The sequence below is a fragment of the Dicentrarchus labrax genome, unplaced genomic scaffold (assembly GCF_905237075.1).
Source record: "Dicentrarchus labrax unplaced genomic scaffold, dlabrax2021, whole genome shotgun sequence".
Taxonomy (NCBI): domain Eukaryota; kingdom Metazoa; phylum Chordata; class Actinopteri; family Moronidae; genus Dicentrarchus; species Dicentrarchus labrax.
In genome coordinates, this window is record NW_026136711.1 from 21,694,098 (window position 1) to 21,708,073 (window position 13,976).

The following is a 13,976-nucleotide window of genomic DNA, read 5'->3' on the forward strand; positions in this document are numbered from 1 at the left end:
CATATTAGGTGAATAAATTCCCCCAGTGGACTGGACATTATTATGTGCAGGCATGTGTTCAAGATATAGCTTGCTTCAGCAAATGCCTCATACTCAGTAGCAAATTAAATTAAAATGACCAACAGGGATTACAGAATAGCATGAGCCAAGTTAAATATTTTTTTCTGGCACTAATGAGAACAATAAAGCACGTGTCATGTTTTGATTAGCATGTCATTTATATTCCTTGACACAGAGATCATGAAAACATGACTGCAGTTACGGTCTCATGTAGGGGTTAAAACAAAAGGTGTGTTTCAGTATTTCGCATTTCAGCAGTTCTCAATAAAAGTGGCAACCACACCGTTTCATATCATTATCATACAGCAGGCTTCCTCTTACTCTATTAGTCTTTATTTTGTTGTTCATCAATGTATTCATAACCTGTCGTGTTATTTTCAGTGTATTGACTGAAAATGTGTGATAAAATATCGGCTCTCAGTCACTCTGCCCCGTTCTTATCTTGTAAGCAAATTGCAGCTGATTGCCATTGACTTTTTAAGGGGTTATATTCTTGAGGTAAAAGTACTATTCATGAATCCCAGCACAGGACATGTAATCAAAGCTTCAGCCGTTATGCAAACAGGATCATGCATGACAAGAGGGATAAAACTGGAAGCTGTGTATTTAGTCATATCTTGTATAAACTAGCAACTATAAACTTTGCAGCATATTCAGCATATGAATGGACAGCAAGAAGTGAATAACGCTTCACAAATGGTTTGAAAAGATGTTTTTTTTTATTTCTATTTTATTTCAATCCAAAACAGTTTGGGTACACTGTAACTGACATGAATTCAAGCTACTTCACCTACATCTTACTACAAGAACACATTTTGCATAAAATATGTCTCGAGATATCCCATGCAAAGGAATTTTTTATCAACCATGAAAGTTTTTTGCAGCTTTTGAGCTTGCGATAACAGAACTAGTGTTACTATGCATGACTGCAGATCTATTTTATACAGGCTTACAGGGGCTCTATTGCTTTCAGGGCAACATACAGTAAAGGGTCATTCACACTACTTATCTCACACAGACCCCTTTGCTCACAAGCGACTCAAGGTTAATGCCTCCTAATGTCAATGTGCATATAAAATCTTTATAATGTAATTGTATGGGTTTTTTCTAAATAATCTGGTACCAGGTTGTACACAGCAAGGGTGATTCACAATAACAAAGCAACCCATAAACCAAATTGCTTGCAATGCAAATGTATTTTTTTTAATATTCTGTCTCAACCTGCAGGAAACTACTAACAACCACAACACTGTCACACTGCCAAGCACACCTCCAGGGTGGTACACTCAAACACACACACATACACACACACACATACACACACACAAGCTGGCATCTATGAGGGATCAAGTCCGTGAAATCAGTTCCACTGAGAAACATGTCTGAAACATTTTCAGATAAAACCTGAAACTATATATACTCTAAACTAAAAACAAGAACAACAGGGCAAAGGTAACACTGTGATCAGTTGAAAATGACAAAATGACAAAGTGGTCTTTACTGGCAGGTAATGTAGGTGTGTACTGGGCAGCCAGCAATGTGCAGCTGTCGGCACCGCAGAGCCTTACGAGGGTTAAACAAAACCACCACTGAGCTCTCAATGAAGCTCTGCCAACTAACACAGAAAATAACCACTTCTGTCTGTCTGTCTCTTTTTTTCCTCCGACTCACACACACACACACACACCCAAGCTACAAAACTGTAATTTTTTTTTACAAAGGAGGGTCGAATGAACCAGTCTTGAATCTATTCACTGCTGTCCAGCAACATGAGAATTGAGCTGGTTAGAAACATTGGTCTTCCCTCTCCCACTTCTCCGTTTTCTTGACTGTCCAGCAGCAGCATGCCTCTCATTAAATGAGCACAAAGCCTTCTTACAGTTACAGTTTGAGATGGACTGCGTGCTTGACTCGTTCAATTAATAAAATATGACTAACATCAGTTAGATGAACAGCTTGTCTTTTTCCTTTTTCAAAGTGCCCTGTGCAAACAGACGACAACGCTGAATCTTGAGGCTTCCAATTTCCTCTTGTCCGTCAGGCCAACCTGATGTGTATTGGTTTTGGTAGCCTGATTTTTAAGTATTGAAAAAAAAGGGTGTCACTGAGGACACAGGTGGAAAACAAATGTGAACTGAGAAGAAGCCAGACCTTTTTTAATGATCAATGAAGGACTGGAACGCTGGAGTTATTAACCTAGCTTGCATGTGTTGTCATGCGCCATGTTCATATTATAATCAACTCTTATTAGCTTCAACTTAAAATATAACCTCACATACTATTTACATTATTATTCTAATGTAATGCCTGTTTTGCTGATATTATTATTGTACTAAAAATACATTAAAAATTGCACTGAAGGAACAAGCAGGGCACTGATAAGATTTTATTGATATCAGTGCCATTGTCATCGGTCCAATTCTTTATCGATTCCCGTTCTGTTTTCTGTGTGAAAAAAAGTCGGCCTGGACAGGTTTTCTGCATGAGCGCAACAGTTTTATGTTCTCTGAATCTGAACACAGTGCACAGAATAGCTAACTGTAGCAACAATCTGTCCGTCATCATCTAAAATTGAACAGACAAAAGAATATTACAGCATTCATTTTCCTTTTCAAAAAACAAATACAAGTTTCCAGCCGCGTAGATGGCATTGTTTGACAGAATTGCTTTGCAATGCGCAACTGTCAGAAAAACATCCCGGAATTGATCAGCTCGGAGGCGTACGATTCTGATGGATCGGACAATTTGGAATCGGTTCTCAACTGGAACTCTCGATTCCCATCCCTGGGAACAGGTTGTTCCTGTAAGCTTACACTGCAACACTGTGCAGCGTTAACATGCATTTGCATCTGGGAGCTGTCACAGACCTGCTGCCTTCAATCATTGGCCAATAAGCAGCAACTGTTCTAGCTGACCATTAGTAAGCATAGTAAGCATAAATAAATATGTTTTATTGTTACTCTATGTTTTGTTCATCACAGCCTGACATAAAGGTATACAACAATAAGTAAAAAAATCATCAATCGATAAATTGATAGTCAATACATTTGTAACATTTGATTAAACATATAACTAATACCAATGGATTTGAATAGAACTATACAGAAAAAGGAGATGTCACATGATCAGACGGAATCATTATTTTAGCAAAAACAACCTGTAAAATCCTGTAAAATCAGAGTGGAAATTAATGAGGCCTGTAAATCTCCCACTTGTGTGTCTCACCATTCCTCTACCTTGCCAAAGCATTATTAAAACCTGATGAGAATGAGCTGTCGGCTTTGCCAACGTACAAGTTTGGTGTTGCCAGCTCTTGTCATGTGGAGGGAGGTTTTGCAGTAATTGTTGGTGCCATATAAAACTGTCCAGCTCTAGCCACATTTTTTGGACATCTTGGTATGAGGCAGGATACATCATTTTCAATCCAACAAAGCCTTTGTTGCCTGTCTACCTCCTCACATAAAAACAAACCCTCACCCATCCACAAGTGCTTGGTAGTAATGGGTAATAGGGAATAGTATTGTTACAACATAGATACCAATACTTTCTCAATTCCTACTGTGTTAAAAACTAATATTGTGTTTGTTAATATAGGTAAATGTGGATTAGTGAACATAGAAAACGTATAGCCTTTGCATATGACTTTACCATATATTAAGCACTATATATTAACAAAGATCTGAAAGCAAAGATCAGAATTTGTTTTCTGTTGATAATGTGTAGTTAATTTGCACAGCAATATATAATAAATGTCCAGCTTTTACCTCAGCTTTTACTACCTTGTGTGGCTTTTTGGTGTTGTTATAAGAGCAGAGAGAGAGGATAAAAAACTAGACAGAGTTAATGTTCGTGGGATGTGTTGTCATGGTTGCTCAGCGACAGGGTTCACAGGGTACACTTCCGCCAACACATTACAGGAAGGGGTGGTTTGCTAATAAAGAGAGCAGCAAGCAAGTTCCACACAAGTGCCTCTTGGATTTATCACACATCTACAATGTCCTAATGCTTCCTTTAATCTTTTTAACATTGCATGCTTGAAGTAAAGAAACAGTCAGATTCTTGTGCCAAGGTCAAGAGGACTCGGAATGAGAAGTAGGTATACTTTAGTACCACTCGGCGAGTTGGGCATAGTTGAGCATGGGTGACTTATTGTCCATTTTTCATAAATTCCTTATTGGAGCTAAGCTACTGAAACCTGCAGCACTTCTCAGTTATCTTCACAAAGATCACAAAGCCAATGTATTCTCATCATGTGCCTTGTGGTCCTAGCCAATTCAGAGATCACCAGCTTAGTGTCTCCATTTCACAGACATGAATCTGTGCTGCTCCAAAGCCTCGTCTCAGGCCACAGTTGTGTTAAAGATCAAACAGACAGTTTTTTTCAGAGGTACTACTGTGTGTGTTCTGACTATTTATCTGCTACCCTGCAGCCTTAGCAACAAACTCCTCTTGTGACAGACATGATTATCCAAATTCAGCACCGTAAATCCTTAAATACTGAAAGCAGCATGTCTGTCTGCATGCAGCCATGCATGTAAATTATCACCTGTCATAGAGGTGACCCATTCGTTCAGAGCAGCAGTGACATGTAATTTGGAAACGGCATACTTTGACAAATTAATCAACACTCTCCCTCGTGACAGAGATTTTACTGACTTTGGCTTATGCCTCTGGCTAATTTTACTGAATTGACAGTCCCTTACTCATTATCTGTTTTCAGCTCACTTTCTAGTGCAGGTTTTCTCTTCTAGGGTGATTCTTGTTTGGATCACAGTAATTTACCAACATGTCTATAAAATGGCAGAAATTAAAATAAAAACTTTTGGAGTGAATTTTACCCAAACCTGCTTCTCTGTGATATGGGCTGAAGCCTGAATATTAAAACATATTATAACTAAGAGCTGAGGCAAATACCAACATATCTTATTCTAAAGGGCCATTCCATTAATACACTTTTAAACCATAAAGATATTTAAATGAAAAAAATATCAAACCCAAGGTTACTGTATCTAGAACTTTTTTATATATAAAGAAAATATTTTTATGTATTTATTGAAGTGTTAAATCTATAGAATACTAAACGTAAAGTTTTTTAAAATACTGATTTACTGATACCTAACAGCTAAATGTTAAATGTTAATTGGCTGTTTTGATTGGAAAACATTTTACCAATAACTAACAATGGCTCTTTTCTATTCAAGTTCCCCAGCAAGTCACGACAGTGTGACAGTGACAATGAAACTGAAGCAGCTAAATGGAATTCAGACATCATTAATTTCATCATTTACTGAACACAAGCACTTGAGAAAAAGACATAAAGAAAGAAAAAGACCTACATGACTTATGAAATGTAATGCTTAAGTAAAACCCTCTTCAGGTTTGGATTTATTCAGTATTAAAAAACATATTTTCTACATTCATTTAGAACAAGGTCAGCACACAGCATTGCACAGCAACATGTACCTATTAGCTTGAACACACTAAATTACAGGACAGATGTAACCATGATCCCCGTTCAACCTCTTGTGGGCCATGCTTTTAATTGTGTTTCAATCAACTGCAGGTGTTGTTTGTAATGTCTGATTGTCAGCTCATTGCCATCGGACTAAGGTTGTAAAATATCCAAGAGAATCCGAGTGTTGCTCTGTATATGGTTGAATAATCGTTGATTAATGGACATTAACCTGCTGGTAATCATACAATACAGAACATGGCATGACCTAAATATGTCTTCAGATATAAAAGAAGAATAGGCCTCTTAGGTGATACAGTTTATTGGGCCAGAGGCTGACTCCCTTTGCTGAAGTTCACTGTTAAATTACTCACAATAAAATCTGATTCAGTTTGTACACAACAGATGCAAAAGCTAAAAACCATATTAGCCTCAGACAGAAAGTCAAATATTGGCAATAATCTAACATGATTGGTTCAGGGTGTGGGTCAGTTGACTGGGGACTTACTGGACTGAAATAAATTAATACTTGTTGGGGAATATGAGTCGACACAAGATATGAGAAGCTTTATGATTTTCCCAATTAGTTTCTATTTAAGGTTAGAATCGTGGCTTTGTGGAATACAAAAAAGAGGTCATAGTGGTTGAGAGTTTGTCCCACTTGCCACCAGCGAGAACAGGAAGTGAGAATATGGAGGACGGTAATGACCCTGATTACTAACTTCTCACTTTGATTAGTTTGTCTTTGTGAACTTACGACAAGTCTTAGGGCATGTCCCTATAAATAGATGTCGCATATTCAAGGTTGTGGGTCCAGCCAATGTTAAGGTGACTTGAACAGTACTGTTCGTGTTTATTTTTTTTACATTTTAAATCTAAAGTAGGTTACAAATGAAAAAGTGAGAAAGCATGTAACTTGTGGTAAGTCTATTTTAATGTTCATAGCATATGGGGCAGAAAAGATCATTTTAAAATGTCCTCAAACACAAACTCTCAGATGTCTTTATCCTAAGCATTGCTGAAGACGGTTTCGACCAGGATGTTGAATACAATAAAGACTCCAACAAGAACCTGGCAATTACATTTCTGACAGTCTGGGAAATCTGACAAACAGCACACAAAATTAGCTCAAAACAAGCAAAACTATCTTTGCCACAGTACTGTTGACATCAGCTGCTAGAATAGAGTCGCAAAAACCATGAATCCTGCATCGACACAATAACAAGTTTAAATCAAATTCTGATATGTCCCCATTTACAGCAATGTTTGCCATTAGTCACTTTTTTGTCAAGTATTTATATATATTCTTATACCTTCTCTATTTGGCCCTTTGAAATTAGAAACTATTCACATCAATGGAAGATCATGATCGCATAAGTACAAATGGATACAAAAGCAGTTTAAAAAACGAGATTAATCTTATTTTAAATCTTCTTCTTCTTCTTTCACTATAGGACCACAAGGATGAATATTTCTACCATCTTAGCTATTTGAAATGCCTTCTCTTTGACTAAAAGTTAGAAATGTCCGTTGCTAATGAAGCCACAAACAACAAATGTTTTTTAGTGATAATTCATTATTAATTCAATCATTTATTTAGCAAAGAAAACTTGAAAATCCACCAGCACAAAGGGAAACTTTTACCTTTGAATGTATGTATAATGAAGTTCAGTGTAAGTTCAATCAAGACGACTATCTTTATGCTTCATTCATTCACAATTCTGCTTTTTTACTCTCACAATAAGTATTTACTCTTTCAGTTAAACTTACCAGATTCTGCCACACTCTCCATCAGCCATGTTGTTGTCAGCCATTGTCTTCATCCCTCCAACACTGGTATGTAGAGTCCCCAAAATGTGATCCCATCACAATGAGGTCTAAATGCCCAAAAAAATGTTCATATTTCTCATTGTTATTGTGCACATGTCAATCAAATATTTGTTCCCTCAGAATGAAGTTGCTCCTGATTGAAATATACTGCACAGAATATTTTCTACACTATCTTGTAGTGAATTATTACATTATTTTACTTTGAAAGTAGGTTATGCTTCAGTGATGATGAGCGTTACAAAGAAAAACACAGACTGGATCAATACAAATAGGTTTCATGGTACATCAGCTGCTCTATGTGTGATATACTCTGATATGAGTTTTAGTCAGGCAACTCAAGGATCGCACCATACTTTAGCCTCCTTCCCCCGAAACATGCTCTTCTAAGGTAAAACTGAAATCTAGAGCCATTAATTGCATTTATAGTTTTGTCATGAGACAAATATTTTGGGAATAGCAACATGAATGTGGTCATTACAACAATAAAAAAAAATCTTGTCTTACTGTCACTCCACAGTATATCAAAACTAACATTGTCTACACTAATTGATGTGTTTTGACTGATGCAAATGAATAGATTCTTTTCAAAATAATGAGTGAATAATTAGTCATAATTAAGTATGCTAACAAGCACTGATTTATTAACTGATTTCTCCATACCGGCTTCGTCAGTGTTCACTGCATGCCAGGCTTTGTTTTAATGAGACTGTCTGTCCCAATCAGTGTCAAACCATTCCTGTAAAGAAAAAAGTCAATTATGAAACTTTCACTGTGCCATGCTCTATTGGCGCCACTTCTATTTTACATAAGTCTGCCTATAGTGGTATAATAAAGCAGTAATAGGGGACAGTCTTTACAATGACTAAGTCCAAGGGTGATGCAAATTAGTAGTAGTACTTCACTTAAGTGCTCTCCATTAGAAAGAAGCATGGTCAATTTTTCACGAGCAGTAGTTAAGTTTGCACGTGAGCCAAGATTTTTAAGAACAAGTAACACAATCTATGACATATAGCTGCCTGGTTACCAGTGCTATACTTGGAGCAAGTTATCAACACTACAGTTATGTAAAGAAAATAAAAATAGAAATAAATCATGTGAAGTCAGGGAAAACTTTGATCTTTAGACCACATGGAGCACAATAAATGCCCTGCATGATTTGTGAAGGCATACATCATTTAACCAATAGTGAGAGAGGCTTTCTGCTGAAAAGGATGTTGACAATGAGCCAATTATACGCCACTCACAGGTACAGGCACATGTGAAAATGAAATAATCACATGGCAGGTCAACATGAGCATATGATGAACCCTGAGGGCGTCATCTATGTTTTATATGGAAAGAAGTTGGAATGAAACTAATTCTTTAACTAGTTAATTATATTTTGAAAAGTTGACTCCATCTGGATAGAAAAAATCTATTTGCACCTTTTGACCTATGTTTGTTATATATTTCCATATGTGTCCTAAAGATCTGTTTTACACAACCAGCAAGGGGCTGAGAAAGGATGACTAACTCATGGAAGTGGCTGGCTATGGAAGATTTGGCCTCCAAACTACTGGTATTCCTTTTTCCTATATGCACCCTCACCAGTCACTAGCTTAGTTTGTGCTCACTACAACGAGCCTGAACACAAAAAATCCATGAAAATGGGGACAGTAATATATAGCCTACTTTGTCGTGCCGTTTGTTCAAGAACAATAAAACTCACTATGGTCATAGATGTGACTGGACAGATATCTTTTGGTGTCTTTTGTTCTATATCCATAAATAACTGAGACCACCTTGTGTTTGAAGTCAGATACATGCAAAACATGTTAATAAGCTGTAAGCCATACAGTTGTACTTCCGGATGTGGTCTCCCTCAGAAGCTAATTAAAAAGACATCTTTTTGATCTCATAATAGCCCTGCTGCCAGGGTAAACAAAGCAAGTGACAATGACACAATAATGGATTTTTGCATTTCAAGAGAAGATACAATTTAATACAGGTCTATTTTTAACTGATTTGTAGCAACATCTTTCGGTATGCTGTTTATTAAAACATCCCATCTCACACTCGATGAAGACTATAGTGGGAAACTATTGCAGTGTTTCTGAGTAGTCCAGAGATGTGAAATAAAACATTTACTATCAAAATTTTGAAAAATGAAAGCCCTTCTACAGGACTAAACCGCTTCTATCTGTCTGCTGCCTGTCTTGACAGGAAGATAAAACTTTGTGATCAAAACTGGCAAAATAAAATTAAATAAAAATAACCAGCAATATAAAAATTTATAAAGTCAGGCTGAATAAAAGAAAAATCATGGTCATCTTTCACATTTTGTCTGTATTTATTCATATGAATAGTTATTTCACAAAGTTCTACTGCTTTATATCAAACACTTATTACACTTTATAATATCACTCCACATATTAATGGTCCCATGTTGCTAGAACTTGTTCAAAATGGGATGTAGATTAGATTTTTCTCACACCATTAAGATGCAGGGAAATATTATTCCAGAATTTAATGGATGTCAGACAGAACATATTGAATAGGTGTGTGCCTCAGCAAACCCAGACGGACAACAAAACGTTTCAGTAGATGAACTGAAAGAAAACACAACTTAAATTCATGGCTGCGAGGTGAATGATTAAAAAAAGCCAAGACATTTACAGAACTTTGGCAAAAGGCAGTGTTTGTAACTTACACCATCCATACCACATGTTTCAGTTACACTATGGTCCCCTTTATCATGGGCGTGTCCCCTGATTTACAGCGAATCAGGTTACTAAACGTCACAACACAAATTACGTGGAATAGTTCCACCTTGTCCGGCCCGTAGATCTAAATCTTAACTCCTATTGGTTACCGCAACATTCTGGTTCGAATCGTCATCGGTTGCTGCAGCAGCGTCAGGTAACCATGGAGACATATCCTGTGTTAACGTTAGCTGGTGTCCTACAACTGCGGCGTATGCGTACACATAACGTTAGCTTGTTTTAAAGATAAGATAGGTTTTTTTTTTTTTAGTGAAGTGAAGTTTGAAACGCTATGGGGTAACGTCCAGCTAGCCAAAACATTTTATCCGGCTAAACACGCACCTCAAAATAATTTCTACCAACGTGACGTCACGTAAAATGTTCAGGAATAATTATCAGGTAACCTAAGTTAGAAAGGCCTTCTGCTTTTGTAAACAAGGCTCTTTGTAGGCTAATATGAGCGTTAGCCTGGTATAACATTAGATGCAGGCTAACAGTGAAACCTAGAACTAATATTAGCCCCGTTTCTTGCAGGGTGGCGCTGTGGTTGAGGTCTTCAGTGGACAGGGTAAAGACCCCGTAGCCAAGTGGAAACTCTGCGGAGGAGCGTCAGCCATACATAAGGTGAGTTTTCAGAGTTGCTGGTTTTACCTTAGAGCTTTCTTACGCTCACGATTACACACAGTCAAGCTGAACTATCTTAGTTTCCTCTAAGTCAAGCTACCACACAGGCCCGAATAGACAGCAAACAAATACAGTCCAATAACATGCAGTTTACAAGGTCTGAATGGTTACCCACAGAGATGAATTAACCCATAATGAACTTTAAGCTGTAAACTCCTTGAGGTACACTTCCCATGGGTGTCATCCTGGGCACGTTACCAACCTTATATAAGATGAATAGACTTGGAAATCTGGGATTCCAGTACAGTATCCAAACTGTATGAGAGATTAGTTGTAAACTGATAAATGAGGGACAATACGAACTTGCATTATGATTGAATTGCATTTATGTGGTCATTTATTTAGTAGATGCCCAGGAACGCTGCTAATCTAACAGTACATTTTCACCCCGCTTCCAGACAATGGATTTTGTTTTCTTCATAACAGATGTGTTCTTGACACTTTCCATCTCTAACCTCATATATATACTCATATTTGCAGTCTCTACAGTTACACTACACAATGCAGGTCATACTGCAAGGTCTTTCTCTGAGCAAAGCCTCTTCTGTATTTTTTCTTCCCATAGGAGTATAATAAAGAAGTGAAAGGATTTGTTTACTGTCTGGAGGGTAGCAGCCAGACTGTCAAGATGCAAATGCCAGAGAATGGGAAAATATCTCGTAAGTCACATACTTGCACCCATTTGTAAATTATTACAATATTATATTATTATATAATAATATTATTTGTTATGCTCACATGTTAATAGTAACTCACTTCTTTTCCTGTGTTTTTTTGTAGTTGGGCTTCTCCAAAGATTTTTGGTTCTTCAAGTGAATATTCCTCAGTGCAAAGATTTCTCCATTGAGCTTGCGTAAGCACAGCGGTCACATTTTCTTTACTCCATTTTATACTTCATACATAGCAACACAACCTTGAACATTTGTAAGAGCTGTTGTAGATACCAAGACATCTTTAACTCTGCGGTTGATAAAGGAGTTTTGTAACTGTTATTGTGGCACAATATGGTAGCCACAATAATCTTTAATAATGTGAATTATACTTTAAATTATATTGGCCAGTTTTTCCCAGACCACAGAACAAATGAATAAAACACAGCTTGTTTACATCTAGTAGGAAAACCCTAGGAAAAATTGAGCGCATCATATTAGCAACAACTGTTATGTAATTGCTTAGATAACCATTTGTGATTAAAATGTTGTTAAACAACTCACTACAAAAGAAAAGAGGTTCTTATTTTCCCAGCCACAGTGAATTCTACAAGGTTAAATTCAAAGGAATAAGCACATTTGTAAAACATAGCATAATGTTGTGCCTACATTTAGTTACCAAACAACTCTACTTGCGTCAATTCACTTCATGGTCAAATTCAATTTAATATGCTGTGGTATACACTGTAGATGTTGCTGTTGTCATGGGAACATAAAGAAAACAAATAAAAAAAGGCATTCTTTTAGAAGTTGAAATAATTTCTTATTATTAAGGTACTTACCTACTTCTGGGGAAGTTCTGTTGGTGATGTTATTTGTCCATTAGAGTGTGTCATGACAGCTGACTTCACAGCATTAGATTAAAGTGAAAACACCTTTAAGAGCTTACCTAAGAGACCAATAAAGCTTGTGGCTTTCTCTGGTCAGGACTTCTTAGTGCCATCGTTGATGCTGGTGATAATTTATGTTCTGTTCTGTTGTCTGTTATTCACAGGATAACTGATTCAGAGCACCTGAAAAGAAGACTTCACCTATCAACAGTCCATAAAGAATTGTCTGCCACACTTTTGCATGCAAAGATTCCTTTTGTAGGCCTGAAACACAATATTGTGAGTCTCTAACTCATCCTTGACATATTATTTTAGTATTTGCTTTCAGGTATGTGCTTTTTTGATCAGTGGTTTTCATAGCTTATTGAGCTGTATGTCTTATCCTTCTAACCACAAAATCACATTGTTTCTCTTATCTCAGTGGTCAACTTTGTGCATCGACCTTGTATCATTCACCGATGAACTGTTCAAGGGATTTTTGACACTGGATGGCATCACTTTGTCCGCTACCTGTAAAGTCCGCAGAATCTTCACCATGAAAACAGAGCCTACAGCAATGTCAGATAATGGTAATGAAGTTGGTTACACCTAAATGATTAATGTCAAGTGAACATTTTATCAGGTTCTCTAAAGTCCCACTCTCCTTGAGTTATTATTAAAACATACAACAGCTAAGCACTTACCATGGAAGCAAGTCAGTGTTTTTCACTTTGATTTGATTTCTTGTGAGTCTTGTAAGTTTATATGATATTGTGTGTGTATGTGTGTGTGGAGAGAGAGAGAGAGAGAGAGAGAGAGAGAGAAAAAGAGAAACAGTTGGCTGTTCTCTGTGGTTGTTGGCTTAGAGCTCATTGTTGGTTTTTGTTTAACTCAAATATGGCTCTTCAGTGCCAACAGCTGCACTCAGTGATGGCTACTTAGTGCACACCTACACTACTTGCCAGTAAAGACAGCTAGTCATGTTGTATTTTCCTGCTGATCAAAATGTAACTTTTGTTGTGTTCATGATAACGTGTTTTGGTTTATTCTACGATCAGGATCTGAGATTGCTCTTATTTTAATATAGATATGTTTCTCGGTGGAGCTGGTCTCATGGACTTAATCCCTCGCAGTTGCCAATTCCCAACAGATGTCAACCATGTCACTCAAGTGCTGAACATGGAGAATTTGCAGAAGGCAGACATGAGGGCTTCACTGTTGAGCTCTGACTGTGGTAGGTAAGAGCAAATCGTAGGATTGTGAATTTATCAATTAACAGTTGTGGAGAGTAACTAAGTACATTTACTCAAGCACTGTACTTGACTACAGTTTTAAGGTACTTGAGTATTTCCATTTTATGCTACTTCATAATTCTGCTCCACTACATTTTGGACTATAACTAATTACTTTTCTGATTGACATCATTAATACAAAACATGATCAGCTAGTAAATGATGCTGTAATATTATAGATGAATGTAGTAACTCACTATATAAGAAAGAATATTTCCACACTGTTCTTTCTATTTCTGCTTTTAAGTAAAAGATCTAAGCACTCCTCCCACCACTATCAATAAATAACTCTAACCCTACCAGTAAAAAAAAGTGAAATGGAATTCAGATTACCCAAAGACATGTAACTTTTGGCAACAAAGCAAACAACTTGCATTATATAGCCAAAAGTGGATTCC

The 13,976-nt window shown here is 37.0% G+C and overlaps 1 protein-coding gene across 3 annotated transcripts in view; it reads left to right on the forward strand.

The window, feature by feature from the left end:
- Positions 1 to 10,254: 10,254 nt before the first annotated feature.
- Positions 10,255 to 13,976, forward strand: part of cfap20dc (CFAP20 domain containing) — a 29,129-nt gene continuing 25,407 nt past the window's right edge. For 2 of the 3 annotated variants that reach the window (XM_051415757.1, XM_051415758.1), the window contains exons 1-7: positions 10,255 to 10,482; positions 10,618 to 10,707; positions 11,333 to 11,426; positions 11,548 to 11,620; positions 12,472 to 12,586; positions 12,729 to 12,876; positions 13,374 to 13,520. In XM_051415757.1, coding sequence (XP_051271717.1) covers positions 10,462 to 10,482; positions 10,618 to 10,707; positions 11,333 to 11,426; positions 11,548 to 11,620; positions 12,472 to 12,586; positions 12,729 to 12,876; positions 13,374 to 13,520 — 688 coding nt within the window. In that variant the 5' untranslated portion in view covers positions 10,255 to 10,461. Of the gene's footprint in view, positions 10,483 to 10,617; positions 10,708 to 11,332; positions 11,427 to 11,547; positions 11,621 to 12,471; positions 12,587 to 12,728; positions 12,877 to 13,373; positions 13,525 to 13,976 lie in introns of all 3 variants that reach the window. The other variant, XM_051415759.1, reaches the window with a different exon arrangement.